This window comes from Pyrus communis, chromosome 2 (genome assembly GCF_041283825.1).
Source record: "Pyrus communis isolate YQ-2024b chromosome 2, ASM4128382v1, whole genome shotgun sequence".
Taxonomy (NCBI): Eukaryota; Viridiplantae; Streptophyta; class Magnoliopsida; order Rosales; family Rosaceae; genus Pyrus; species Pyrus communis.
In genome coordinates this window covers 28,252,740-28,280,675 of record NC_142566.1, presented here as the reverse complement: position 1 = coordinate 28,280,675, position 27,936 = coordinate 28,252,740, and the positions used below count along the sequence as shown (strand labels likewise).

The 27,936-nt window shown below is 38.7% G+C and overlaps 6 protein-coding genes across 12 annotated transcripts; 2 read left to right on the top strand and 4 right to left on the bottom strand.

Annotated features, from left to right (window-relative positions):
- Positions 1 to 378: 378 nt before the first annotated feature.
- LOC137748712 (protein OS-9 homolog) lies at positions 379 to 3,820 on the bottom strand. Of its 3 annotated transcripts, none has more exons than XR_015960205.1 (9): positions 3,599 to 3,820; positions 3,021 to 3,097; positions 2,337 to 2,537; positions 2,125 to 2,196; positions 1,631 to 1,746; positions 1,453 to 1,519; positions 1,263 to 1,369; positions 667 to 1,151; positions 379 to 507 (listed from the first exon to the last, which is right to left on the bottom strand). XR_015960205.1 is itself a non-coding variant. In XM_068488890.2 (9 exons), the coding sequence occupies exons 1-9, from the start codon at positions 3,681 to 3,683 to the stop codon at positions 922 to 924; spliced, it is 861 nt and encodes a 286-aa protein (XP_068344991.2). In that variant the 5' UTR covers positions 3,684 to 3,820; the 3' UTR covers positions 379 to 921. The 3 variants fall into 3 exon arrangements, 2 of the variants coding, with proteins under 2 accessions (XP_068344991.2, XP_068344990.2); XM_068488890.2 differs by having other exon boundaries at positions 379 to 924; positions 1,019 to 1,151; XM_068488889.2 differs by having other exon boundaries at positions 379 to 1,151.
- A 2,108-nt stretch (positions 3,821 to 5,928) lies between these two features.
- LOC137746641 (protein PHOX1-like) lies at positions 5,929 to 9,609 on the top strand. The gene is made up of 3 exons (XM_068486643.2): positions 5,929 to 8,711; positions 8,812 to 9,064; positions 9,202 to 9,609. Exons 1-2 carry the CDS (start codon positions 6,668 to 6,670, stop codon positions 8,958 to 8,960), a joined length of 2,193 nt encoding a protein of 730 aa, XP_068342744.2. The 5' UTR covers positions 5,929 to 6,667; the 3' UTR covers positions 8,961 to 9,064; positions 9,202 to 9,609.
- A 206-nt stretch (positions 9,610 to 9,815) lies between these two features.
- LOC137746642 (uncharacterized) lies at positions 9,816 to 14,947 on the bottom strand. Of its 4 annotated transcripts, none has more exons than XM_068486645.2 (16): positions 14,605 to 14,947; positions 14,115 to 14,425; positions 13,879 to 14,007; positions 13,584 to 13,791; positions 13,209 to 13,355; positions 12,928 to 13,002; positions 12,737 to 12,808; positions 12,469 to 12,540; positions 12,175 to 12,246; positions 11,901 to 11,972; positions 11,718 to 11,789; positions 11,446 to 11,517; positions 11,062 to 11,205; positions 10,805 to 10,876; positions 10,529 to 10,675; positions 9,816 to 10,366 (listed from the first exon to the last, which is right to left on the bottom strand). In XM_068486645.2, exons 2-16 carry the CDS (start codon positions 14,313 to 14,315, stop codon positions 10,182 to 10,184), a joined length of 1,740 nt encoding a protein of 579 aa, XP_068342746.2. In that variant the 5' UTR covers positions 14,316 to 14,425; positions 14,605 to 14,947; the 3' UTR covers positions 9,816 to 10,181. The 4 variants fall into 4 exon arrangements, with proteins under 4 accessions (XP_068342746.2, XP_068342748.2, XP_068342745.2 ...); XM_068486647.2 differs by having other exon boundaries at positions 14,609 to 14,871; XM_068486644.2 differs by having other exon boundaries at positions 14,692 to 14,871.
- Positions 14,948 to 16,332: 1,385 nt separating this feature from the next.
- LOC137747301 (protein S-acyltransferase 24) lies at positions 16,333 to 21,536 on the bottom strand. Its single transcript, XM_068487390.2, has 13 exons — positions 20,719 to 21,536; positions 20,132 to 20,272; positions 19,516 to 19,628; positions 19,283 to 19,362; positions 19,005 to 19,168; positions 18,487 to 18,625; positions 18,284 to 18,383; positions 17,955 to 18,012; positions 17,681 to 17,758; positions 17,491 to 17,589; positions 17,319 to 17,397; positions 17,057 to 17,205; positions 16,333 to 16,876 (listed from the first exon to the last, which is right to left on the bottom strand). The coding sequence occupies exons 1-13, from the start codon at positions 20,998 to 21,000 to the stop codon at positions 16,448 to 16,450; spliced, it is 1,911 nt and encodes a 636-aa protein (XP_068343491.2). The 5' UTR covers positions 21,001 to 21,536; the 3' UTR covers positions 16,333 to 16,447.
- A 1,310-nt stretch (positions 21,537 to 22,846) lies between these two features.
- Positions 22,847 to 25,270, top strand: LOC137746777 (uncharacterized). Of its 2 annotated transcripts, none has more exons than XM_088690088.1 (3): positions 22,847 to 23,216; positions 24,489 to 24,562; positions 24,659 to 25,270. In XM_088690088.1, exons 1-3 carry the CDS (start codon positions 23,103 to 23,105, stop codon positions 25,002 to 25,004), a joined length of 534 nt encoding a protein of 177 aa, XP_088546214.1. In that variant the 5' UTR covers positions 22,847 to 23,102; the 3' UTR covers positions 25,005 to 25,270. The 2 variants fall into 2 exon arrangements, with proteins under 2 accessions (XP_088546214.1, XP_068342885.2); XM_068486784.2 differs by having other exon boundaries at positions 22,854 to 23,216; positions 24,504 to 24,562.
- A 335-nt stretch (positions 25,271 to 25,605) lies between these two features.
- Positions 25,606 to 27,687, bottom strand: LOC137746776 (adenylate cyclase). The gene is made up of 2 exons (XM_068486783.2): positions 26,799 to 27,687; positions 25,606 to 25,859 (listed from the first exon to the last, which is right to left on the bottom strand). Exon 1 carries the CDS (start codon positions 27,431 to 27,433, stop codon positions 26,804 to 26,806), a length of 630 nt encoding a protein of 209 aa, XP_068342884.2. The 5' UTR covers positions 27,434 to 27,687; the 3' UTR covers positions 25,606 to 25,859; positions 26,799 to 26,803.
- Positions 27,688 to 27,936: the final 249 nt, after the last annotated feature.

Sequence of the window (27,936 nt, the reverse complement as noted above, 5' to 3'; positions counted from 1 at the left end):
ACCTTTTTCAATGGCCACTTGGTTTTGCTACATTTAGAATTTGGAAAAATCCCGTTTAGGTTAAGGGTACTTTGCTAGATTCTCTCATGTAACATGTTTATCATGTGACGATTGTTTATTAAGTGACAATTTTTATAAAGTGAAAATTGTTTATTAGGTGATGACACGATTAAAATTGAAATTTAATTGCATGAGAAAATCTTTCATTACTTTTACAAAAAGAAAAACTCTTACTTTTGAGAAAAAAAAAAGATAATCGTGATATATTGCTTCAAATTAAGATTAAAAACTCGAGTAATGAATAATTTCCCTTGTGTTTTCATGATTCAAATTCTCTCTCTTTTCTAGTGCAGTTTAGAGTAATAGTATTACTTGTAATAAAGAAAAAACTTTAGATACAGTATGAATATTGCCAAATTATAAGGTCATCACAAATTGTTACTCAAATAGTCGAATTTGTTTAAATCCTCAAACTCACTACCGTCTTCAGTTTGAATAAATTTCCACCTACAAAACAATAAACACCTTCAATTTAGGCCAAAGCCATTACAAAACAATAAACACCTTGAATCTAGGCCAAAGCCACACGCATGCCCATGAGATGGAGGTTGGCCATTACAGAACAATAAACACCTTCATTGATTGACTGTGATGAGGATTCCTTACTTTTTTGAGTTGATCTTCAACCAGAAATGTATTTAAAATAGAATTTAATCATATCTTTAATGCATTTGACTTTTCCATCTCACAAGCTTGGTAGCTTGTGTAGTCGTAGCCAGCCACTCAAGCATCCACGGATGTTTAAATGCACGTGAGAATATTTGTGTGCCCTGCTCATTTATTGAGGACAATTTTGTCTTTTTATGAAAAAAATTCACCGTGTCGTCTTCTAGATGTTTGGTATTATTTTTGGCTCCACACTCACTAAAATAGGAAATGTATTAAGAATGTCAATGAACCTGTTACTGCTATTCACAAAGGATTAAGTGAATCAATACACATGTTACTCATCCGAAACCTCATTGGCGGCATCTTCACTATCTGCGTCTGCAACCGGATTAGATTCTTCCTCTGCTTTGGTTTCCTTGTAATCCTTGGGAAGCACGTTACAATCAATGGTCTGCCATACTGGTCTCTCTGATTGGAATGCTCTGTTGGGGAAAAACGCATAGTCATTAGAGCTAGTAGTAACATACATCGCAAAAGAACACACGCCACGAAACATGATGGAGCGGGGGAGGGAGGGAGAGAAGGAAACTCACGGGTGCTTGCAAAGTGTGGGGCATTGGATTGTAACTGCATACTTGCATGTGGATACCTCTGTGATTGAATTAATCATGGCTCTGCCCTCTGAGCACACAAATCTCACCTACAAAATGCCATATGAAGTAAGGACCGGATGGAGAAATGCGAAAGGAAATGAAAAACTACAGAAATATATTGACGTCATACCTCAGTCTCTCGTTGCAGGTCTGTAAGATCACAAGTAGTCCCGTTTGTAAATTGATGAGCATGGTACCTACATGAGCCGTACAATTTCATAAATTGTATTCAATCTCTCCTTTCTTATCCGCAGAAAAATTTCCCTCAAACTTGCCCGACACATTTTTATAAAGGCCAAATTCCATACCTTTGGTATGCATCTTTTGAGCGTGGATCTTTGAGTGTAGATATGTCAGAGAGGTTCCGGTTGACACCAGCAGTGGCCTCTGCATCATATACACCCAAAACAAATTCCTGAACCACCTGTAATAAGAGAAGAAAGTACCCAATCCATGAGTATTATTATGAGGTTTTAAATTTTCTGAAAGCATTCCAGCAAGAAATGAGAATATCTAAAAAGATGATAATAAGTTAATAACACTAATGAATTGGAAAAGAAAAGGTCAACAACGTAACAAATGGAACAATGACACCGCTCCTGTAGCACAACTACTACATATACCACTGTAACCACTACAAGGATGGGGGACTTGTGGAAATGCATCAAATACTGTGTGCCAACCCTACATCAAGGGCCAAGATCACTAGATAAATGTGGAACTTATTTACACTTTCGTGTATATAATCCCACTTCCTCTCATTGTATGCATGTGAGCACTGAAGAGGCACATAAGACGATACCTTATCATCTTCCACATGAATTTGTCGTAATCTCTTGTGATAGCAAAATTCATATGACCACCAACCCTCTTGCTGCATAAAGGAGTTTGTTATGTTAGAGTAGTTCGCAGTAAATGCATCATCAACCAATGGGGGCACGGTAAACATGTATTACTGCAGTTTTATAAGTTATATAACTATGATAGCGAGAGTATTAATGTCACGGATCTTACTCTGATAAAGCATTGGTCCTCGAGTACTTCAAGCAGTTCATCCGGTGTCTTCATTTTAATTCGTTTCTCAGTTTCCACAATCATGCTGCTAATATTCTGCTGAAGAACTTGCTTCCCACTCTTGGCCTCCTCCACCTTAGGTAAGTAGCATATAAAATTTTGTCCATTGTTATTCATAACCAGAGACTCCTGGCCATCATCCTGCAATATTCGTACCCAATCATTAGATCAAGCATACTACGTATTTGTGACAAGTGAAAAACTCACAGACAAATCAGTGAGGTACACAGATCTTATCCATAATGTGGAACAAATAAGTGACAGAATCATTTGTCTGAGTCCATTATATGATAAGATACGAGGCATGGTTTGGCAAGGAGCAAATGTCTAATGCATCGCTTATTCTAAAGTACATAAAGTGTGCAATTTTGGAATGGAAACTGTAAACAAATTGATATATAATAACTATTTCGAAGCCTGAATAAATCGAGCATTTTCACGATCAATTGGAGATGATAAACTTATAAAACAAAGTATAAGTCAAGAAATATACTTATTAAAAAAACTGGCATCAAATCTTATATATGTGAAAGTTAAAATAACAAAAATCTTATATATGTGAAAGTTAAACAACAAATACAAGTAAAAACAATGGATATATTAAAAATATAAGTATTAGCTTACGGGATGAAAAGGTGAGTCTTCAGAATGGAATTCGATCCTGTATTTTGGCTCACGAGAGCTGCGACGAAATGCGCCACCTGCTCATCAAACGACAAGGAATCAAAGAACTTAAATTTGCAGCACAATATATCAAATTAAATGAACAAACTTTCATCCATCGAGTTGAAATGGTAACAATTGCTATCCAGCCAACTGATCATCAAAGTAGCCTAAATCAAATTTGGCCCTTCAAACTAAAAGCTAAACATGCATGAACACTCAGGTACTTTAAAACCAATTAAGCTAGAAGCTGTATGCTTTTATATAATTGCCAACTAACTGAAAATTCCGCCAATGCTTTCGAGCTCGGAAGCTGATTGACAATGATTGGTAGAACACTAAAAACCCAAATCCATACACACACACACACATATATATAGTTGAGAAATTTGCAAAATTTGGTAAGCAAGACAAGATTTTGTAATCAAAAAGAGAAAAATAGCAATGAAAAAAGGATGGGTTTTACAAATTTCAGCAGAAACAATGAAATTTTGCAACGTAACAGGTAAATGTATGGATTTGGGAAGTGGGTAATTAACCTAGGTGAGCTGGGAAGATCTGATCGGCGGAGACGAGGCAACTCAGAACGTACAAAACTTGAACAAAAAACACCAACACCTTCATTTTTTCAACCTCTTCAGAGAAAACGAAAAGTTGCAGAAACCAGAGAGAAGCAGAGAGAGAGAGAGGAGGAGGAGGAAGAGGTATTGAATCCTTCTGCTGTTGCTACGTATCGAGGATGAACCAGAGGGACGCAGAGGGGAAGAGGTACTGAATTTGAAACCTTTTGCCGTTGGCCAAAATGGTTGTTGGGCTGTAAAGCCCAAATTTTTAAGTTGGAAGATTGGATTGGGTTGGGCTTGAATTTGAAATTCCAAATTGGTGGGCTTGGGCTTGAATTTCTCAACTACAAGTTGGAGGAGTTCGTACGTACCATCGATGGCAGCCTCATAAGCAAAACAGCTTCTCCAACGAACAAATTTTGGGATTTGGATTCTATTCGGATCCAAATTGTGGGAATCCAAATGATTCTTACATCTTAATCGTTCATCGTATATCGATCATCAGAAATTATTTTAAATTTTAAATATAAAATTAAACATAAATAATATCTAACGAAAAGTCGCCGCACAATGTACGATATACGGTTAGGACGTGTGAATCTTAAATCCGGAGAGGATCCTCATCCCAAGTTTTGATGTCTTCTGCTTGCAGCTTGCCCTCTTCTTTCATTGCTATTGTTTCTTGGTCGGATCTATTGACTTGGCTTTACAGCAAAACTTAAACAAGACACAACAAGGCAAAAAGGCCTCGACCACAAATATTGTAAACAAACAAACAAACATTCAAGAGGGCGGTGGGCGGTGGCTTCTAGCTTTGCAGCACGCTTGTCTTAACTGCTGACCCTTGTTCAGATATCTCACTATATTTTCATGTATTTTAGTTTAATAGTGTGTGATTAACTTGTAATACTGTTACGACATTTTGTCAAAGAAAAATTCTTCTCCAAACAAATGCTCAAGAGGGCAGTGGGCGGTGGCTTCTAGCTTTGCAACATGCTTGTCTTAACCACTGACCCCTATTCGAGATATCTCACTATATTATCATTTGTTTTAACTTTAATAGTACATGATTAACTTGTGATATTGTTACGACAAATTGTCAAAGAAAGTTCTTCTCCAAAAAAACGTTCAAGAGGGTGGTGGGCGGTGGCTTTTAGCTTTGCAACATACTTGTCTTAACCGATGACCCCTATTTGAGATATTTCATCATATTATTATTTCTACTAATTAATAAAACATTCATTGTTAACTAAAATTATATGAAATTACCAGTTTAATTCTCTAATTAAAACAAAACAAAAATAAGAAATATGGGGCAGAAATATAATTTCACACAACCAAATTTTACTTTTTTTTTTTCAAAGCCTCACATACATGTAATCCTAATATATCTTTAATTTAATTTAAATATAAAAAAAAAAAAAAACAACTTTCCACTCCCACATTCTCTATCACTCTGTTCCTCTCTCCTTCTATTTCAAAAACAAAAATAAAAAAAATTTCTCACACGCAGTACGTGATTACCTTGTGATATTATTATAACATATAATCCAATAAAAGTACTTCTCCACACGTGTTATCACATCGTAGAAGCGTCTAGAAGTATACTTTAGTTTTTAGAGGCTCCCCCAACAGGCTGTCATAACCGCCACTACTTCTTGTCTTCTAATTGTCCATGTGATTTGCCTTGCCAAGTCTGCAAACTTTCTTATGCTTTGTGACTTATATGATAGTTCGTTACTTTCCTTCACATGCCCTCTCAGCCACGTGGGCAACACTCTGGCAAAAAGTTGAGGTTGCCCACTTTTTCCAGTTGCACGCTTTTTCTCCTGAAATGACTTTTACCCCTTCATTGTATTCTTCTCCGTATTTTTGCTTTTTCTCTTTTTTTTTATTTTTTATTTTAATTAGCCAAATATTAAATAATAAATAAATAAAATAAAATAACACTTACAAGCAAAGGGAAGGCAATTGCAAATCCAAGCAGCTCAATGGTTCTGGATCTCTGGCCATAGCTAATCGAAAGAGAAATTTTCAATGTATCAGAAGAACGATTTGGTACATTAAGTATTATAATAAAAACGATTAGAATTTTTTTTTTTAATATTCAACTATTTATACTGTAACTTTTGTTGTACCGTGTCGGGTTGACGGTACACAGAAAATCTCTCTAATCGAATAGCCCCAGAAACAAGGGACCCACCATGCTAAATTTTTTAATTCCCTTTTTTTTTTTCTTTTTCTTTTTTTCTTTTTCTTTTTTTTTGTAATTTCAATATTATATTTTGATGAAATACAAAGAAGATGAAATTGCAAGTTATCAGATTCTTCGTCTCTCTGCTTTTGTGGCGTTCACGTTAAGCAGTGAACGAACATTTCTTTTCCCCTTCCATTTCTGGCAACATCCCGTTCGCCCAGAGAATTTTCTCTCGTTTTCTCGGCTGAGATTTTCCTGGAAACTCCGGAGCTTTCATTTCCCAGATAAGTTTCTCACTCCCCAGAAGCTTGGTTTTTCTCAAAGCTTGTTTTTTGAGCTGAATTGGGGGTCGGCTGCTTCTCTCTCAGTTGGGATTTGTTTTTAATTTGGTGGGCAGTAACAAATCCTGATTTGGAGGGAAAAAGTTGATGAATTTGTTATTTTTATGGTTGGGGAAAGAAATCCCAGTTGAGCTTTCAAGGTAGTAGCTTCAGATTTTCCAGAAGGAGGCTTTTTGGGTGCATATGGCTTCCGGGAAAAGTGCTTTTCTTTTGCTTTTGGTATTCTGCTCTGTTTGTTTCTGATTTGTTTTGTTGTTGCATGAGAGAATCGTTAGAAACTGTTTTGTGTTGAATTAAGTTTTGGGCTTGGATTCGTTTATCTTGTGCAAAGGACTTGTTTGTTTCTCGGGAAAGTTGGGGAAACAGGATATATAGTGGTTTTAATAAGTTTTGTTTCCCTGTGCACTTAATTGGATCAGCTACTGAGTTTTGAGCATTGAGGTCTGTAGTGAGATTACATTTGAGTTTTCGGTGTAGCTCAAGCGTATTGTATGAGTTGTTGAGCTTATGATGGGGAAGCAAAGAGGAAAAAAGAAGAAAAATGCAGGAGAAAATTCAGGTGATAGTTCCAATCAAAGCGAAGTCGGGGATACTAGCCCGGAAGCCAGTGATAAGGACACAGAAGTTTTCATTTCAATGTCTCAAGAACTGAAGGACGAGGGGAACAAGTTGTTTCAGAAGAGGGATGTTGAAGGAGCTTTGTTGAAATATGAGAAAGCCCTCAAACTGCTTCCGAGAAACCATATCGATGTATCCTATCTTAGGAGTAACATGGCAGCGTGCTATATGCAGATGGGGTTGAGTGAATACCCGAGGGCTATCAATGAGTGTAATTTAGTGCTTGAAGTCACGCCTAAGTACTGTAAGGCGCTGTTGAAGAGGGCAAAGTGTTACGAGGCTTTGAATAGGTTGGATTTGGCTCTGAGAGATGTTGGCACTGTCTTGAACCTGGAGCCAAAAAATGTCATGGCGATGGAGATCGCAGAACGAGTGAAAAACGTACTTGAGGAGAAGGGGTTGAGGGTGAATGACACAGTAATTGAGTTGCCTCTGGATTATGTTGAACCAAGTCATGCTTTGCAGCCGGGGAAAGTAATGAAGTTGAAGAGTCGGAAGAAGAAGAAGGGAAAAAAAGATGATGAGATGAAGTCCGAGGAGAATTTTGAGGAGAAGGCTGAGGACAAGATTGAGGAAGAGAAGGCTGTGGACGTAGCTGAGGAAGAGAAGTCTGTGGAAATAGCTGAAGACAAGAAGGATGTGGAAATAATCGAGGAAAAGAAGGTAGAGGTCAAGGTAGTTGTGGAGGAGACAATCAGCAGCATAAAGGAAGAAGGGCCTAAAAGAATTGTGAAATTGGTATTTGGAGAGGATATAAGATGGGCTCAGTTGCCTGTATATTGCACCCTCCTGCAACTAAGAGAGGTTGTTCGTGATCGGTTTCCAAGCTCCAAAGCAGTTCTTATCAAGTACAGAGACCAAGAAGGTGATTTGGTCACAATAACTACTAACGAAGAGCTGAGATGGGCTGAAGGATCAACAGAATCGGAAGGGTCTGTCAGGCTTTACGTAGTGGAAGTTAACCCCGAGCAGGATCCCTTCTTCGAGAAACTGGAAATCGAGGAAAACAATCAACATAGCGTAGCTGAGAATGGCGTGGTAAAACACAAGGATACAAAGAGGCCACCTTGCATTGAGGATTGGATAATCAATTTTTCTCAGCTGTTCAAGAACTATGCCGGGATTGAATCTGATGCATACTTGGATCTTCATGAACTTGGCATGAAGCTTTATTCGGAGGCAATGGAGGAGACAATCACGAGTGAAGAAGCACAGGACCTGTTTAACATAGCAGGAGAGAAGTTCCAAGAGATGGGAGCTTTAGCTGTGTTCAACTGGGGAAATGTTCACATGGCCAGGGCGAGGAAGAAGTTGTATTTCACCGAAGATTCTTCGAAAGAATCTGTCATTTCAAATATCAAAAGTGCATATGATTGGGCACAGAAAGAATACATAGAAGCAGGAAGGAGATACGAAGAAGCGCTGCAGATCAAACCAGACTTTTATGAAGGCTATTTGGCCCTCGGGCAGCAGCAGTTTGAGCAGGCAAAACTTTCTTGGTATTATGCAATTAGCAGCAATGTTGATCTGGAGACGTGGCCTTCCACAGAGGTTCTGCGACTTTATAACAATGCCGAAGACAATATGGAAAAAGGTATGCAGCTGTTCGAGGAATTGGAAGAGCGACGCCTGACTGAACTCTCCTGTCCAAGTAGTGTCAAACCACAGGTGCAGAAAATGGGTTTGAATGGAATTTTCAAAGACGTATCATCAAATGAAGCTGCAGACCAGGCTACAAGCATGAGATGTCAGATCAATCTCCTATGGGGCACTATGCTCTACGAGCGATCTATTGTGGAATTCAAGTTAGGGCTACCTGTATGGAACGAATGTCTAGACGTCGCAGTTGAAAAATTTGGCCTAGCCGGGGCTTCACCCACAGATATAGCAGTCATGCTCAAAAACCACCCTTCAAATGATAATGCATTAGAAGGTGAAACAACTCAAAGTTTTGCACTCCGAAACGAATCATTTGCTGCCATTTCTTTTAATTACCCTAGACATTTAAGTAGCTCATTTTTCTGTTGTTACAGGTCTGGGGTTCAAAATTGACGAGATAGTTCAAGCTTGGAACGAGATGCAAGAAGCGAAAAAGTGGCAGGCTGGAATTCCATCATTCCGGTTAGAACCATTACTGCGAAGACGAGTTTCCAGAATTTATTCTGCCTTGGAGCATGCTTGAGCTTCACGGTATCAAGTTTGGGTGCTTGAAAAGGTAGCATTGGACTAGACACACTTTCACAACCATGTTCCCACGGATTGGATCATATAATCATGCACGTTGAGGTAGGCATGATCTGATTTCTTTACATCTTGAATTCGTTCTATTTCTTTTGGTTGCTTTTCGTGTCACGCTTAAAACTTCGGGCACAAATTCACCGTCGAGTAATTCACAAGTGGCTCGCCGCTCGTCTCTTTTGCAGGTTTTCTTGCTACTGCCCTGTAAACTACATTCAGGCTTTTAATTACGATCTATTAGTTTTATACAAAGTGGATCGTTCGTGGATTCAAATTCTGATGTGAGTAAATTGTTCAGAAAACAAATTCTTTTCATTTTCTTTCGATCGTAAGGAGGGTCGGAGGTGAAGTTGCAGATCTTCATTTTAGTCAGTTTCTGCGTTCATCTGCTTCGTTTTACAGTTTGTCTGAATATTTGTACTTGTAACTGAAGCGTCGACGTCGACGACGACGGCATGTTCTTGATTGTATTTTTTGTGAAATCCATGTTATTTTGGGGTGTAATTTAACAGTAATTTGATAAGTATAGTGTGTTTTTAGGGGGAAAATTTGTATTGGAACATGAGGTTCATGTTACAAACTTCACTTCCTTATTTGTTTTTCCTCTATTTGTTATGTCTGGAATTATTTATTAGGTAGGTAAAAGATCTTGCGAAAACTCAATAATTTTATTTTTCAAAGAAATTGTGAGCAATAATAAATCACGACTTATGTGACTAAATAAATATCCACACCGCCGCTCAAAATGAATTTTCCTTTTCACGTACCTAAAAAATCGTAGAAAGCTTAAAAATCACAATTTTCGAAAAAACTATGAGCTATAACTCATGATTCTCGATCGTTTTCGTAAAATTCTACAAAATTCACTTCAAGATCAAAGATCAACTCAGCCATTTGTTTGGCATTCACATTGCGCCAAATATTTTTCCATCCCCAATTTCGGCACCTCTTAGAGTGACGGACAAAATACATAAAATCTTAGACGTTACAAAAGACTTGGCGTAAAACCGAGCTAGTTTTATGACTCATACAGCCGACCTCACTTAATGGGATCAGGCTTTGTTGTTATTTATCTTAATCCATTTGGGGTTATTAACCTGTACGCACAGCCATCCAAGAGCAGATAGCAGGCGATTTACATACAGTATCCTACACAGCTTCGGATCTATTCCGGCCGGAAGCTGACGAGATTAGGCAGGGCATCAGATTGAAGCTTCCTGATCTCGGATGCAGTCACCTTGCACGATTCCAAGTTTAGCGCACGTAAATTCTTCAAAGGCTTCAAGTGCCGCAATCCGTTGTTGGAAATGCAAGAATTTGAAACGTTCAGTGACACCAATGCAGTCAATCCTGCATTTTTCAGACGAGAAAGAAGCATGAGAAGAGGTACAGATGAAATTAAAATGCCACGTTCGGTCGCTGAAATCTGGTTAGAGTTACAACAACGGATCACTGAAGCAATGCAGCAACTGCTCTAGGAGAAGAAAATAAGAGAATAGAAGCGTGAAATACCGGAAATCAACTCCAAAGAGTTATCGGTCAGGTTGCAGTTCTGTGATAAATTTAGCCATGTAAGACGGGTGAGATCTTTGATATTCTTCACACCGGCATCAGTCAATCCTCCACCGCATATTTCAAGAGATTGAAGGTTCTTGAAGTCTGATTCCACCAACAAAAATAAAAGCATACGGAAGTGTTACTTTAAAACGAGAAGATTACTGCTAAGTTGCGGAAGTTAAAACGTAAAATCAAATCCCCCCGTTCTATTCTGCAAATGTTATAACATACATTTTAAACAGCTTGCTCCAGAATCTGAAATGTGAGCACCAAAAAGGTCCAGATGTGTCAATCCCGTAAGACCTGCATCAGCAAGGCATAAATTCTTTAGGACAGAAGGCTTCAAGCTTCCACCAAACACACAGGAAGTGAATGAAACTAAAACATTTGATTAATTTGAGTGGAATTCGATGCTTCTATCACAAGATTTTCTCAACAAATAGCCGAGCTCTTCCCTCTACGGCTTCAAAATACACAAAAATCCTTACTTGTAATAAATGCAAGTCCATCATCAGTAATATGGCGAGAATCCAGATTAAGCGATTTGAGAGATGTCAATCCAGATATTATTTTCAAGCCACTGTCAGTTACTGGAGTGAACGACAAGTTCAATTTTTCGAGATTTTTCAAACCTGGAAGTGATAACAAACAGCGTAATAAGATGAACATGCACCAAATATTACAAGCTGATTAACAGAACAATTATGCGGTGCTGCTTAACTTTGTACATTAATGGCACCTTCAAAGAATTTGAGCCACAAACTAACAAGGTAGCTTAAATTCATAGCTTCAGCATACTCTATAGCTTACGCTGAACTCGGAAAACATTCAGATCATAACTATGCAACTGTGTGATGCAATGCATTCATCACCTGAGAGATGACGAAGCCCGTTGCTTCCAACTTCAGTATCAGATAGCTCCAAGTTCTTCAAGATTGACAGCCCTTAATATAGAAACAACACCACAAAATCAAATAGGTGGCCACATCTTTCGACCTCAAGCATTTCTAGCAAACATTTCATGCTAGTTACGAATGAAACACCATGTCCCATTTCCAAACCAATTTAAACAATTGAAAAAAGCTAGACCATGCAGACTATAACACTGTTATCCAAGTGAAAGATGGTAGAACCAGAATAGAACCTTCCAAATTAGCAAGCCCCTCGTCACCTATCTTACAGGAATCCAGGTTCAAGCTCACCAATTTTGTTAGACCTGATACAAGCGGTAACGAATATAAACATTTGAACAAAAGCAAAAACGTAATATAATATACAGAATAGTTGTATGTGTGTGTGTGTGTGAGAGTGAGAGAGAGAGAGAGACCTTTTAGATGCATCAAACATGCATCTGTAATATTGTTGAATCCCAAGCTCAAAACCTTCAAGTTTTTAAGTCCTGTAGAAACAGTGTGTAAAAGTCAAGATTACCAACAATTCAGCAACATAAAAATTATAAAAATCGGGCAAATCGGCAAAAGAATATGGTTACTGCGGCAAACTCAAGATTACCAGCTACTTAGCCAGTTGAAAATATAGAAATTGAGCAAACCCGTTAAACAAATAGCCAGAACCATGTGGCAACAAAAATTGTCACTCACCCGAAAACTTATCACATCCTTCATCAGATAGTTCGCATCTGTTGAGATTTAAGTATGCCAGGGCAACAAGAGCTGCAGTAGAAACAATTAGTTTTAACAAAGCATCGGATGCCATATTCTTTACCACCTAAAATAACGGAACAAAAATTGTGCAACAGAGACCTTTAAGAAGTTTGTCCTTTAGAAATACTAAAGTGAACATTTTCGTTGAAAAGTTGTAGCAGACTAGAGAATTATTATCAGTGTTATAAATAGAATCATTAGAAAGCACTAAACAGGAAAGATAAAGCAAACCTGAAATTGACTGCAGACATGAGGCTGTAACATTGCATCCCTCTAAATTCAGCATTCTAAGCTTGTGCAAGCCTGCCACACACAAATGTACCCCAAAAAACTAAGCATTAAAAAGTACTGATAAACAAGCAATATGAGGTGTATTTGTCAGATGTGTGTGTGCACGCACAGACACACGTGTGCATCCTACTACACAAACACAATTAAGGAGAGGGAAAGCAGACTTTTTTGGTGTATCACTATGGAAACTAGGGAAACAATATTATACCTTTCAAATAAGAAATGCCTAAATCAGTAATGTTACAGTTGGATAGCTGCAACTCATTCAGGTCAGTAAGCCCTGGGAAGTACAAAAACAAGAGCAACATGAGTTGATCCAAACTGAGATTGTGCAATTAAGAAAGACAGAAAAGATTAATGACAACGCTACACAAATTCATCTACCATCTCAAAAAATACCTGAGATTGCCTTCAAATCTGAATCTGTGATGCTTCTACAACATCTTACATTAAGAGACTTTAGCTTCTTCAAACCTGCAAGTATACGGTTACAATTTGTTAACCCCCGATGAATCCCTAATTTCATATACTAAGATCTTTCACTAACCACTCAAATTGTAAACTCGTGACATTGCAACAGAGCTCATGGCCTCAGTTAGTTTTCTCTACTCCTAATTCTCATGGCCTCAAGAAGTTCCATTTAGTTAAACGGTCATAATTCATTTTTTAGCAGGACAAACCTTTAAGATGAACAAATCCACCATGAATATCTGAACACCTCTCCAGGTCCAACTTTTCCAAGTTAAGTAAGTCAGAGAAAGCACTCATCCCTTCAGCACCTATTGCATCGCTCCGTTTAAAACTTAAGGATGTCAAGTTTGAAAGACCTACAAAACAAGGTCAGAATAAGCATTCACAATCACATGAAAAGTTTAACTGATAAAAAAGACTAGGTGGAATTAGTAAGGAAAGGATCAAATTAAATGAACTTTATCATCTCTAGCAATAAACCGTATCATTAAGCGAAAAGTTAGCACAAAATAAACAAGATAACAGAAAAATACTTAAATTGGAAAAATAGAAAAGATACAACGAATAAAAGAAAGAGATATTACCACTTATGAATTGAAGTCCCTGTTCAGAGACATGGTCACAGTAATTATAAGTTAATGCTCGGAGGTTCGAGCAGCCTTTCAGAAGAGCCAACCCAGAATCTGTCACCTCTGAACCGGAAAGATCAACGGAAAGTAAATATGAACCTTGTGAAGAGATGACACTCATCCAACTATCTTTCACATCAGGGTATTCCCCCAAACCAATATCCTGCAGTCACAAAAGAAAAAAAAAAAATCTAATACATGACAAAGCCCTACCAAATTTCCAAATTTCAAGCACCTACTAGCACATTACCTCGAGGGCGCAATCTCTAAAAGCTTCGAGAGAAACATCAGTAAGAGAATTGGAACAGACCAATTCATTGAATATCTGTTGACTAAGATCCCTTGGCAGCATCGAAAACGAGCTATATTTGTCAATGTCCTGTAACCGATATGCAAATATAAATCACAACCTGAAAATTACTACACATATAATCTCCTCTCACAACACACACAACTTCAAGCTTACATTCCACAGAAAGCAAGTACCTGGCATATTTTACGAATGCACAATTCCAAGAGAGATGGGCAAGTCCCTGCTCCTCCTGGAGGCAGCTCTACAGCGGGTCGAAAAGATGAATTCCTCAGCCATTTTGAACTGCTACTCTTACCATATCTTCCAGCCACGACGCTGCGAACTTCATCTTCAATGACCGGTTGGTCTCGCTTTCTTGAACAAATTCCCCCCATAATCTAACTGCGGATTGAACTATCACTAAACCTCACGAAATTCGCAGCAAAAGAACTAATTTCCGGCCTATTCCATGAAAGAGGTTCATGGGATTGAAATCTTATTCACCCTGGAAGGTAAAGAACAAAAAGTATCATTGTATTTACATCACAAAGTTACTACTAAAACGAAAAAAAGGAGGAATACCCGCATCAAAAAACCAACTTTTGCACACAAAAATCTTCACTTTATACAAATAAAACAATCAAACAAGTGCGAAAGTTGCTAGAATCGAAAACGGAAAATTACCCACATCAAGAAATCAACGTTTACACAGAAAAATCATCACTTTCTACGGACAATCGATCAAATAAGTACCAAAGTTTAAAACTTTACTCTTGGGTTCTTTCAGTTTTGGTGACACAGTTATATTTTCTCGGGTACCAAACAGAAACTAAGTGTAAAAGTATCAGAACAGAAGTCCCAGCGATCAACTAGCAGAGCGAGCTAAGAGAGAGAGAGAGAGAGAGAGAGAGAGAGGAACTGAAATAATAACAGAGTGGGGGCTGGAGTTGCGACTTGGCAGGAGGAGAGAGAGAGGTGAGGTGAGAGACGGACCTCACCCCCATCTGATCTTCGCCACGTGGCATTTGGCGGGGATTAGTCATTCTTTGTCTGCTATAATCGCGCGGCTGGCTCAATTGGGATAACGAGAGAGAGACACGCCACTGAAGGGCCATGGTTTCCGTGGGTCCCTTCTCCGTCGGTCCGGCCCCACTGCGAGCGTCGTTTTCTACTCTTTTCCGCCGGCGGGAAAAACAAGGCGCTGCCGCGTGGTATGGTAGTACTTAGCCAAAGGATGAAACAATGGGCCCACTGAGCCCAACAAAGCATAAGAAATTAGAAAGACAAAATGAAGGCTAATTTAATCTACTGGTGGTTTCGTCCCGCCGGAAGGATTCGTATGGGCATTTTAGTCTTCGACTATCACAGTTTTGTGATTTACAAGCATTAAAAGTCAAATCTAGGATATGCTGTACAGGATATGGACTTGAAATTCATCAACAACCACTAAATTATCTCGTAAAACAAACATTATATTGTAATATTAGTAGCAATCCGAACCTGTTTCAATGTAGTACATTTACTCTTTCTATAAAGAACGTATTACACCGTCATATATTATTATTATTATTATATGTGTATAGTGGAACTCTCACACTTAAAAGTTAGTCGCATGATGCAGATTGAGTTGTGGTCGAATTTACTTGGCGTGGAAGGAGAATAGTCTCAAACATAAATGATGAACCGGTGAGGTGAAGAAGAAAAGAAGAATTATCCTACAAGAAATGCTTAGAATCATACAAATAATAATCGTGGTTAGCAATGATGTTAACACTAGTAAATAAATATTCACAAGAAAAAAGTGGCAGGATCATATGATCTAACATTAATTTCATTTAGATTTCAATTTTATTGTAGGTGGGTTAGTGGAAGGCCCTTGTTTTCATATCACTACCTCAACCAAGCGTCGGTGCAAGCGGAATGAGAATCAGACATTAAACGAAATTTGTACCGAACTTTAAATTTATAAGCATTTTGGTAATTTTAAATTAATAAAGGACAAAATTACTGAAAAAATTAGAGACGAATTGTCATCAAACTTTATTAAAAGAATAATAATGAATGACAAAACTTTTGTCATCTTGTCAATGTCTTAACCTTATCTAGATTTAGCTGGCAAGAAGACTTAAAAGCGCTTTTGAGGCATAGTCTTGTAGAAGCACATAAAAGTGCCTGTAAGGACTTTCGGTTTCGGTAAAAGCACTTATGAGCAAAAGGACTTCCTACAAAAGCAGTCCCACACGAACCCTAAAACAGAACCAACCAAGATCATGCGTTATGGTGGAGTGCTTACCAACCAAGATCCCCGAACTTTCGCGGACCTGCTTTTTTAAGGAGTGACAATCACTTACAAAAAAAGCTGAATAACTCGGGGGTGGGGTGGGGGGGGGGGGGGGGGGGAGAAGGATCAAGTTAAACAAATTGCTTTTATAAGGAGTGACAATCACTTACAAAAAAAAGCTGAAGTGCAAATATGATTATAATACACAACAGATCTTCAGCTACACTCAGGCCATCAAAATTACTATCATGAAGCTACAACAGACCGGGCACTGTTCCTTCCCAGGCCAAGACCCAATCCTACTGGAACGTTTTCAGTTTTCGATTTCCCGTGGTTGTTACTATGGCTGCAATGGGCAGAATGAACGTGACCGTGATGTGGTGTCGAATTAGAATTTACATCAATTACAACGTGACTGTTGCCGTTTCTGCGGTGAGAATAGGCGTCCCCTTTCTGCAAGTTTGAAGAATTTATATCCCTCATTCCAATTCCCTCCTCATCATGAGCCGGTTCTTCAATGTGTTCCACATCTTCGTTGTAACCCTTGATCAAGAAATCCGAACAATTCTTCCTTATTCCGTGATCGAATGGATTTCTGAACCCACCACCTGGGCCTCTAAGGTAGGTATAGCGCATCATGTTTGCCATTTCGTTAGTTGTAATATTCCGTGATATCTGCAACAAGAGAGATTATTGACTAACAAATCGCTAAGACGCTCTTTACATAGAGCTGCTGCTGTGGGGAGAAAAACATCTGGAAATATTTGTACTTTTCAGATCAGAACAGAACAGTCTTTGATATTAGGTTTTTTTCGTTTTCATATTGAGCAACTCAATTTTAAAAATAAAATTTACCTGAGAAGCTTGGACAACGGTCAAAACCGCCACGCCAAAGAAGAGGAAGAAATCCATTATAAAAAATGAAAGAGCACCCACATGTCTAGTAGCAACAAAATTGATCCATGCTCCAAAAGAAGATGGACACAATGGATCGCTCGAAACTCCTGAAAGAAGAAAATCAATCTCCTTTAGCGGGTTGAAGCACATATCGGCATGCAAACGATTCTATGCCTAGAGAAACTTCAGAAAATAGAGTTGGAAAAAAACTGGAACATACTCATAAGAGTAACCCCTCCAGTAAACAGCATTGCCAAAACTTCCAGAACAAGGAAAGCAAAGAAATCCCATTTGTTTTTCTGTATAGCATGAAGAAAGAGAATAGATTAAACTAATATAACATGAAAAAGTTGGAAAAACAATCCAGAACACCAAAACTTATGTCAGTGCACCTTGCCAATGCAATTGGATACCCAGGGGCAATGGTGGTCAAATTGTTCAACACAGCGATCACAAGTTGGACAATGCTTTGCACGAAGAGGCCTGACAATCTGATGACAACGCCAGCAAGTATGTTAGGTGATACGTTCTAAGAACATAAAAGGGTCATATATAAGTACCACAGTAGGCAACCAATAGTACCTTACACGTTGCACAGAGCTGAGACCAATTACCAGCTAGCAAGGCAGGATTATTTATCTCAATCTTCAAAAGAGGCTCCTGTTAAAAAAATGAGAAACCAACGTGTTAACATACAGCAAGTCAAGAGCACATTATGATTCTTATCTATGATATGACAGTCATAATAATAAGCTTAACTGTAGGAAATCTTAAGTGGAACGGCTAGAGATGGATTAAAATATTATGTGGAAAGAAGGCGGAAATAAGATAAGATGAAGAAAGGTACGGTACAAACATCATCTTTCATATTTTGTGAATCGTGGACATTCATTCGGATGTAACCTGGATCCTTGCTGCAATAAGAGCAATTAAAAAAAAAAAAATCAACCAAACATTTAATTAAGTGACATTGCTCTAGATGGCACCATAATATCTATGCCTACATCCCCAAAACGATGTGTGTGTGTGTGTGCACAAGACAAAACATGAATTATTTCCATCATTGCAGTCAGTCTACAGCCAGCTGAAGTATCAACAAAACTCCACAGGCCTGATAATCAGAGAGTGAATGGTCAACATGTAGGCAATTAACATAATGGAACTCAGAAATTCTCTATGTCGTACCTGCTGCATCTATAGAACATAACAAGCCCGGATGTTGCTAGGAAAACTCCTAGCCATGCAACAAAAACTGATCCAGCTGTTAATTTTGGCAGACTTGGTGCTGCAACAAAGTTGGACAGGGGGAGAAGAGTCGGTGTAAGTATTGTACAATCCTTACATTAAGGGCACATACTGAAGTTTCATATAAAGTTCAGGGCAGATACCCATAATGACCGAATGAGTATAGGTCACCAGCAGCACAAAGATTATACACCAAAGTAGTGGCGCAAGTCCTAGTTTTGAAATTCCTCCAAGACGACTGTTCCCATCACAGCGTTTGTCAAGCAGTCTTCTAGCATTCCCCTACAGAATCAAATTTATCAGAGCATGATCAGTTCTTTCCATTCTTTCATTTACGAATCCAACTGTATACACATTATATGTAAGGCTCAAACCAGAAAGAAGCACCAAACTTAAAAAGAAAAACATCTAGGAACTTCCTGTTAAGTCTGTAAATAAAACTGTAGTGAGAACAGAAGAAAACAACAAAACCAATATTCTCCACTTGTTAGATATTACGAGGCATTCTTTCTAAACATAAAAGTCCCAGAAAAGAACCGATCAAAAGTCTAAAGGATTCATCAGATCATTGCACAGCTTGAAAACTGAAGTCCTCAAATTCATTGAACAAATAAGAACATTACTAACCAATGTTAAAAGTGTTTGGTTATGGAACACCTACAAGGAAAAAGGCAACTTGTCTGTGATTCTTATCAGCGGCAAGTTGTGCTGGTGTAAGGCCAGTGTTGTCTGTAACCATTAAGTCGTCCTTCTTTCCAGCCTGTACCAACACTGTACATGCCTCCAAGTTACCCCTGATAGCAGCCCAATGCAAAGGAGTGCAACCTGAAGTCACAAAAAAAGGCAATGAATTAATAATTTTGCATAATAGGTGAAACAAAAGCACATTTCAGCATCCATAACCTAGTCATATAATAATGGAACGGAGATGGTACTAACCCTCTTTATCTTGGCGTCCTTTGTATGCATCCAGAAATAAAAGAAGACGTATACAATCAGCAAAACCTTTATAAGCAGCCCTAAACACAAAAGGAAAAGAGTGAATCAAATTTACATGATAAAAGCAGAAACATAGTGCACATTTTCCATGTAGAAAATATAACACATCACTGGAAAGCGGGAGGGAAGTAGTTACAATTCATAAGAAATCAAAATATAATATTGTCACATACCAGTGTAAAGGGCTTCTCCCATCATTATCAGGCACATCCGGGTCAGCATTCCGTTTTGAAACAATATGGTACAGGAAAGCTGTCTGACCATATTGAGCCGCAACATGTGTAGTCTGTGATCATATCAATTTTGATCAGTTATGTTTCAGGCTCTTTCAGCCAACTTATAGGTCAAAATGGGGCCTCAAAGCTTTTAGCAAAACCGTGAGCCTAACACAAGACAAGTGTGCGAAACAACAAAAATTTGAGTTATCCACTTTCAGTTTAATATTGTTACATTGTATCACTAGATGTCATGTCTTTCAGTAGCCACAATTGAAGAAAATGATTAGCTGCTGGTTGCTAATATTGGATTTGACTAAAATTGATCAAAATTACTAGCAACACACATGACCTAAAACTCTTTAGTTTATGGAGTAACTACATGAAAAATCCATTTAACAATGTGAATATCGTACATAGACTCGCTGATACTAAGATACAGATATGAATACACATCCTGGTGACAAGTTTTACATACCAATTTTCTCTCCCAAGATCCATAATCAACAAACCATACTATTTTCTTAAGCAGGGTTAGTTAGGATTGTGAATTGGAGCATGAAGTAAAACTGACCTGATAGCCATACATATCGACAGCATTCACCCGAGCACCCTCTTGGAGTAATAGCTCCGCAACCTGGATTGCACCCCGCACCGCACTCCAGTGTAATGCTGTCTGCCCCGTATGATCTGTGGCATTCACATCTCCTCCATGCTGACATTAACAAAACCAAGTAACATACTTGTTATACAAACTTATCCTGGATACGATTTTGTTTTCAATAAAAAACAGCAACAATCATAAATAACATCAAGAAAAACCAATAGCAACCTGCCCAATGCTAAATTTCACTTTTTTCTCTTACGAAATGGTCATTCTAAAGCAAAAATCTATAGAACGAAAATTTCATTTCTCAGTTTCTTTTTCCATTTCTTAGATAGAAGAGAAGAATTATGAGAAAAAGGTTGGATTTTTAGTTAACCAAGTAGCACAGAATTTATCTACAACTCCTCCAATCAATACGAAATCTCGAATTAGCGTAACCAACTTAAGCACATTTCATAAACCCATCAAAACAAAGAAAACCCAATTCACCTAACTCCATGGAAATGCAAAAACAAATAAAAATTGGGAGCAGAGAGTGCATGAAGAACCCTCACCTCAATAATATACTGGGCGGCGGCAGTGCGGTTGTTGAGAGCGGCCCACTGGAGGGCATAGTAGCCGAGACCATCGGTTTCGGAAACAGAGCAACCCTCACACTCCACCAATCTCTGAAGCTTCTCCAAATCCCCATACGCAGCCGCCGTATACACGTCGTTTCGCAGACTCTCTTCCCCAATCAGATTGGCGTCGCCATTGTTGTTCGTTGAATTGGCTGAGACGGATCCAGGATCACCGGTTTGGACCTCATCCTCGACGACCTCGATCTCCGACGACATTTCTACGGGCAAATTCCAAAAATTGAGCAGCACGACCGGCGGAGCTGGCTTTTATTTAGTTTCGTTGACCTTCAATTTGCGATTAAATAAATCAATCGAACTGGGTGTTGGGAATTTAGGGTTTTTCTGCGAAGCCGGCCGTGTTGACTGGGGTGGTGGAGAGAGAGAACGGGAGAGACGAAGCCAAAGGATTTGCCTATGGATTATCATTGGCCAAATTCCAATATTTCATTTTTGGACTAATTGGATTTTTAGTAACATAATGATAACGTAGTTGAAAGATAAAAAAAAAAATTATGATTTAAATTCTGTAGATTTGTTAGTATTTAAGTTCAAAATTCAAAGTTGTGTTAATTTTTTGTTAATTGTTAGCATGTGAGACTAAAAAAATAAAGTTAGTTTCATATGTAGGCTAACATGCTGATAATTAACGAATTACACAAAATTTATAAATTTGGAGCTAAATCCTACTTCACTCTAATAGTTTAACCTAATTTTTGTATCACATGGGTTATTTTTTACTACCTAAAAACATTAGACTGGTCTAGCATCTCTTTTTTTTTGGGGGGGGGGGGGGAGGGGGTTGGTTCCAGAACTGTTGTTGGTCTTGGGTGCCCAGATCAGCTAATGGTCGGAGATGAGTGATGTTGTTTGGGTCGATCGGGCCCCATCTTCGTTGATCTTTGTTTTGAACAATCATGGTCTGCCATGTCCACATTAAGTTTGTTGTGGTGGTGTTTGGGGTGACGCTTCCACTCGGTGGAGGGGTCTTTATGTCCTACCCCTATTCACTACTTTTTTGTTTTCTTGGTGTTTGCCTCTCTATAGGCTTTCCTGTCTTTCTTTTGGTTTCTTTGCCTTGGCTATTTCCCTTGTTTCCCAAAAAAAAAAAAAAAACATTAGACTTGCTTGGAAGCGCTTTTAAGAATAATGTTTTTGGATTTCAAAACCATTTGAAGTGCTTCATACATGAAATATCAATTATGTGCTTCTTATAGCGAGCACTTCACGTGTTTTTCTCTAATTCAATTACATTTTTACTAAGAATTAGTAACAAAAATATTTTCGTTTCAGCCATTTTAAAAATGTTTTCAAACATTTTTTCTAAATTTTTGTTCGACATTTCCCTTTTTATTTATTTTACGAGTGATATTTTAGCCTAATTGCCAAATCTCGAGTCAATCAATATCCGAAGTGTGAAAATATATCATGTGGCAAAAGTGACATATTAAATACTTTGTTAGCTTGTATAACACATGAAGATATATCACGTAACAAAAACGGGACATGTTAACTTGTACTTGAAAATATAAGGTTTTAGTTTGATTCTTATAAAAAGTAAGGTAGTAACAAAATTATTATAATTAATTCATTAGGCAATCAATGTGCGGCGGAGTCAGGCTTGGCCTTGGCAATCAGTGTTGGAGGTGGACTTGGACCGCTTGGTTTGGCAGCTGGAGGCGGAGGCGGCGAGATTTCAAATTGAATTATCATATATGTATGAAAATTTGGTTCCTTTCCGCGACGAATTTGGATCATTTTCAGATTTTACTGTTCGAAATCTAAGAATTAGAAAATTTGGACTTTTACTTTGTGTGGAAGAAATATCAAAACTTTTAATTTGTATGACGTGAGTCAACAAAATAAATTAATAAGAACCATTAAATTTTATTTAAATGATCCTAATTGTCTGATGTTTGAACCCGAGATAATGAAATTGGAGAAGATCTCTATCCTTCCACGACCTTCGCAATACCCAATAAGTCAACGCAAAATTTATCTTAAGTGACCGATAAAATTACCTAATCAGCAATTAGTCAGCAGATATAAATCTACCGTGGTGACTGTAGAAATTTCAGAGACAAAAAAACCCTAACCGGACAAAGCCTAAGTGGGTTTACCTTCCCCCAGTTGACCAGACATTTTAGCCCGAAACCAGAAAACCCTTCAAAATTCACTGCCCCTCTCTCTCCTCCCCTGTCCCTCTCTCTCCTCACACACACACACACACTTTCTCTCTCTGTATATCTCTCTATCTCTGTTTGTGCAATTTTTGCTCTGATTTTTTGTCTATTTTTGAGGTTTTTTTTGCAGCGAAGAAGATGGAGTTGTGCGCCTCTGAGAAAAAGGGCATCTGGGTTGGCTCTCTTTTGGAAGCAATGGTGGTCGACACTGTCGTTGCTGCTCACAACTCCCTTGCTCTGCTGCTCCTTGCGGTATACTTATCTCTCTCTCTCTCTCTTAAATTGCTCTTATTTGTTCATAATTTTGTGTGTAATATTGTGACATGGATTGAAGTGTTAAAGTTTCATGCTTTTGTTGTGATTTTTACTTTTTACTACTCGAGATCTAAAAAATCTGCAGCTTTTTTACTGAACTATTATTTCAGAATTTGGGTTTTTTTTTTTTTTTTTTTGGCTTTTACCAATGGTTTTGAAATTTGAATTTTTGTTTTCGATAAATTTAAGGGATGGAATTTGGTAGGTTTATGTATTAGGTTGTTTGGGGGAGAAAAGCCCTTTTTCTGCTTATCTTTCTATTTTTAGAAAAGCACTTTGTATTATTGATTGTATGTTGTCTTAAAACTTGTATTTATTTTAATCAGGTTCTGGAGAATGTGGGTTTTTCTTGTTAATCGTTCGCTTTCATTCTATTTTTTTAATGTAGCATTGTGTTAAAGTTGCTTTCTTTTGTATTGTTTGTCGAAATTTTGTGTAGAAACTAAATCGCTTGGATGTAATGTTACAAACTTCTTGACGCTCTTTTCCTAATGCTCTTGGTTTCTAGTTGGTTTTTCTTGCGAATTTTCATTGTTTTCCTATGCTCTTGGTTTCTAGTTGGTTTTAGCTGACACAAATTTTTAATCTTTTTCATATACCGTTATTTCTTTTTTAAGTTCATGATTATTCTCCATTTTGTGATTGCATTAATACAATGAGGAGTCATAATTCCTTTTCATACTTATAAACTTAGAACAATAGATTTACTAAAATGACCTAATTTAGACCCCGTCATGAGAACAGAGTATTGCCGCAAAGAAATTTGCGCATACATTGCATATATGGTGTTACCATTTCTGTGTTTAAGATAACAATTCAGCACTTTCTAACTTTCCTAACACTATAAATGTAATTGTTGTTGGGGCTGTAGCACCGGATTTTACATTGACCACATATTTCGGTAGTTTTAGTTTTGAACATCTGGCTAAAGTTTGTTTAGTTTATCATATTATGGAGTGATGTAGGCATTGTATTGGGATTTCTATTTTGTTGTCGACCAGATTTGGTATCGTACCATTGTTGATAAGCTATGAAGTATGTTTTGCAAACTTGTTTTGGTTTGCTGGGCTCGCCTGCTGCATTATGAGCCGCATGCCTAAATGCCGTTTTAGAATCCATTTTATGAACTGGGATATGCATGTTTACGGAAAACGAAAGCCTTGTGTTATTTGTTATTTTCTCTTTTTAAAAGCTGTTCACCAACACCAGTTATCGCTGTTTCAGACTGGGGCACTGATGAATGGTATCAATATGTCACCGGAATTGACTGCAATCACAGGAAGGTAATGAAATTGTTTTTCTGTTCATCCAATACCAGCATCAATGGTTTTTGAGGGTATAATCGAATCTAAGTTGGCGACTGTTGCTTCCTTCTTCAGGTTTCCTTTTGAAGAACTTCTCAAAGTGGAAAAACCTGGTGCGGAAAACAAAGATGCTAGTGATACAGAGGATGACAACGAGGATGAAGATAATGAGGAGGTGGATGACCCAGAGGATGATGATGCCAGAGATGAGGACTTCTCAGGTGACGAAGGGGCAGATAAAGAAGGAGACCCAGAGGATGATCCTGAAGCCAATGGCGATGGAGGCAGTGATGAGGATGATGATGAAGAAGACGACGATGATGACGATGGTGATGATGACGATGATGAAGATGAGGATGGAGAAGAAGAGGAAGAAGAGGAGGAAGAGATTCCACAGCCACCTGCTAAGAAGAGGAAGTGAGAAGAGGAGCCACCAGTCCTTTGCCATTGTGTTGTTTCCGTTTCAGTAAGGAGTTATGAAGTAGTGAGGCAGAATTTAGCTTGTCAGTTTGATCGCAGTAGAATTTACATTCCTTGTCCTTAATGAACCGCAGATGTTATTAGTTATCGTCGAGATACATTGTTCTCGTATGAAAATCAGTAGACGTCTTTGATGTTACGTTGAGAATCTTCGTATGTTGTGTTAAACCTCTTTGATCGATTTATATAAGTTTGGGATTCATAAAATTGAAGGAAGCCAACTGTTTCTTTCTTCTCTTGTTTGCTGTCTTGGAGAAACCAACTGGTTCTTGAGCTGTCCAGGAGTTCGTCGTCTTGAAAGGAAAGGAACCATCTGTTTCTTCAACACTTTCTTCCGTCGAGGGCAGGTCTATCATTACTTGCACTTGGTGTTGGTGGAACGAAAGATGTGCACGTGATAAGAGAGATACACACATTGTGATCACCTACAGCAGCCGTTCGTTCCACCAACAGCTGCTTTTATCCAGTTGCTAATAAGCCTACGTTTGATCTAGGCTGGGATTAGAGCTAAACAGTCCAATCCTAGTTGTAGTCCTAGTCCATTCAATCAAACGAGCTCTCAGAGCTTAGTATATATCATGTTAACGATGAACAATTTACGCTACGAAAACATATAATGTGACATTAGTGCAATTTATTACAAACAATGGAATTTGCCGACGTCCTTGCGTTAAGAAAGTATTGGAGTTGTATGACAATAGAATGAGACGATGAAGTTCGGAACCGAAGCAGAGTACAGTGATCTCGGGGATTTGGAGACGTCCTCATCCTTTCCAGTTGCGCTCTGCTGAATAACCTACAAAGTAATGGGTACGTAACAACAAATGTTAATAAAAGGCATCCAGCATTTGCAGAGTTCCATGGGAAAGATGCATATATAGACCACATCCTGCAAGGCCCGTCAATGGTCTTTTAAACTGAAAGGAAATGCTCAGCCACAGCTTTTGAAAACATGAATTCGCATTCAACCATCAAATCTTGCTTAAGTTTAAAAGAGAAGGAACATGGTTGGCTACAATACCATCAATGAGTATCGCATAGTCAGACTAGCATCGCTGAGGACGAGGAAGAAGAACCATGCATATATAGAATCGAAGGTTGATAATTTAGGTTAAGCAAGATATCATGACATATGCGATTAAAAGAAATATTTGAATCAACTAAAACTACAATGATCAAAGTTGGTGATGATATTATTGAAAATTGCAGAAAACAACTAGGTTCAAGGGTACCGGGGATGGAGTCTTAGTCTAGGCATGGCGGACCAGGAAAATAGAAAGGGTAAAATTATCGAACTCTGTTGTTGCCTTTTTCAGCTCCTTCTAGTTTGAAAGCAAACAACGATTTTCCGCTCGTTGAAAGAAATCTTAAAAACTCAACAATGAAATGATCATACTTGAATTCAAGCTGAGAAGCTAATCGTGCACTAACTTGATCTTTACTTAACTGATCAGACAACAATGCGATATCAGCATTTTAAAGAGTTCATTTCGTATAATCGACACAAAATCGAAGGGAAATCCATATTCCGCCATACCCACGAAAGCTTCAATCACTTAAACAACCATGCCATCGCAATAATAAACATCCACACACATGAATCTACCACAAAGTCACCAAATTCAAATTTGTTGCAATCAAAATTCCTCACAACCCCACATTGTAAGATCACATCAGAAGTATTCAATCAAGAAAGAACAGAAATTTCCAAACACAATTGAATCACAAAACTTACCACATTCACTCAGTAACGGGCAGCTTCCCAGCTCGAAAAGTCGCAAACTTTGATACTTCGGAGTAGGAATACCGAACACCATTTTCCTTCAAGAAGTCCTCAAGCACCACCTTCACTCCTTCAGGGTCAGAACTCTCACACTCAATCTCATAACAAGTACCAAAATCATACTTAGTCTCATCCACCTCCAATTTCAAGCCTTTCCAATCATACACATCCCTCACATTCCTAAATCCTCCCAATCCCACAAACCCTAAAACCCCAAATTCCTCCCTCACCCTCCTCATAACCCTAGACTCCGCGGCCATCAGCTTATCCGGCTCGGCGACGCAGGCCCGCCCGATCGAGTGATCAAACTCCTCCTCGTCCTCCTCCACTCGGCTGACGCCGTCGACAAGCACCGCCCGCGCCTTGAGCGTCACGGCGCAGAGAGGACTCCTGTCGGAGAATCGTAGCCGGAGAACGGCTCGGCGGGCCGAGAGCTCGGCTTTGGAGCCGTCAAAAAAGAAATTCTCTTGGCGATGCGTGGCGACGAGGAATGGCGCCAGGAGGGTGGTGACTTGGCGGTGAGCGGCAGCGTCGAGGAGCCTGAGCTTGACCTCGACTTCCATCAGAGCTTTGGGGATTTGAGACATGAAGGTTTTTTGAGGGCGTTCGAGCTTCGATTACTGAGGAAGGCCGATGCGGTGCGTTTTGGAGGAGGTGTCTTTGGCGCGGTCGAGGTGGTGGAGGAGGGTAGTGGCGGCGGTGGTTGTGGTTATGGTGGAGGAGGCGGCGGCGCGCAGCTTGCGAGCTTCTTCGAGTTCGTCTTTGTCTTCGATTTTGAGTTCGATCTTGGTTGGCTTTCGTCTCAGCATTTCTGCTCTCTCAAATTTCATCACTTATTGACATCCGCTGCGTCTTTTATACGTTTTGGATTGGACCCGCTAAGTAGTATTGGGCTTTGATTCACTGAGGCCCGCTTGGTATCGTTTTTATAAAAAGCACTTATATCATAAGCATTTTCGTAACCTGTGCTTTTATTTGAAAGAAATAGAATTGTTATCGAAATTTTAAATGCTTCTTGAAAAAAAAAAATTGGAAGTGCTTTGGTGACCAAGCTACGGCAGTCTAGTTTTTTGGGAGTCGAAAAAGCTTA

What these genes read in the sequence shown, in the direction of transcription:
- LOC137748712 (XM_068488889.2), bottom strand. Translation starts at nt 3,683, where the DNA reads ATGAAGGTGTTGGTGTTTTTTGTTCAAGTTTTGTACGTTCTGAGTTGC. An exon ending in TCAAAAGATGCATACCAAAG is followed by an intron (nt 1,520 to 1,630) that starts GTATGGAATTTG and finishes CGGCTCATGTAG; the next exon opens with GTACCATGCTCATCAATTTA. An exon ending in CCCACACTTTGCAAGCACCC is followed by an intron (nt 1,152 to 1,262) that starts GTGAGTTTCCTT and finishes TTTCCCCAACAG; the next exon opens with AGCATTCCAATCAGAGAGAC.
- LOC137746776 (XM_068486783.2), bottom strand. Translation starts at nt 27,433, where the DNA reads ATGTCTCAAATCCCCAAAGCTCTGATGGAAGTCGAGGTCAAGCTCAGG.
- LOC137747301 (XM_068487390.2), bottom strand. Translation starts at nt 21,000, where the DNA reads ATGTCGTCGGAGATCGAGGTCGTCGAGGATGAGGTCCAAACCGGTGAT. An exon ending in CCGCCCAGTATATTATTGAG is followed by an intron (nt 20,273 to 20,718) that starts GTGAGGGTTCTT and finishes TGTTAATGTCAG; the next exon opens with CATGGAGGAGATGTGAATGC. An exon ending in AGGACGCCAAGATAAAGAGG is followed by an intron (nt 19,169 to 19,282) that starts GTTAGTACCATC and finishes TTGTGACTTCAG; the next exon opens with GTTGCACTCCTTTGCATTGG.
- LOC137746642 (XM_088690089.1), bottom strand. Translation starts at nt 14,315, where the DNA reads ATGGGGGGAATTTGTTCAAGAAAGCGAGACCAACCGGTCATTGAAGAT. An exon ending in GGGACTTCAATTCATAAGTG is followed by an intron (nt 13,356 to 13,583) that starts GTAATATCTCTT and finishes CTTGTTTTGTAG; the next exon opens with GTCTTTCAAACTTGACATCC. An exon ending in CTCTTTGGAGTTGATTTCCG is followed by an intron (nt 10,367 to 10,528) that starts GTATTTCACGCT and finishes TGAAAAATGCAG; the next exon opens with GATTGACTGCATTGGTGTCA.
- LOC137746641 (XM_068486643.2), top strand. Translation starts at nt 6,668, where the DNA reads ATGATGGGGAAGCAAAGAGGAAAAAAGAAGAAAAATGCAGGAGAAAAT. An exon ending in AAATGATAATGCATTAGAAG is followed by an intron (nt 8,712 to 8,811) that starts GTGAAACAACTC and finishes CTGTTGTTACAG; the next exon opens with GTCTGGGGTTCAAAATTGAC.
- LOC137746777 (XM_088690088.1), top strand. Translation starts at nt 23,103, where the DNA reads ATGGAGTTGTGCGCCTCTGAGAAAAAGGGCATCTGGGTTGGCTCTCTT. An exon ending in TTGCTCTGCTGCTCCTTGCG is followed by an intron (nt 23,217 to 24,488) that starts GTATACTTATCT and finishes CACCAACACCAG; the next exon opens with TTATCGCTGTTTCAGACTGG. An exon ending in TTGACTGCAATCACAGGAAG is followed by an intron (nt 24,563 to 24,658) that starts GTAATGAAATTG and finishes TTCCTTCTTCAG; the next exon opens with GTTTCCTTTTGAAGAACTTC.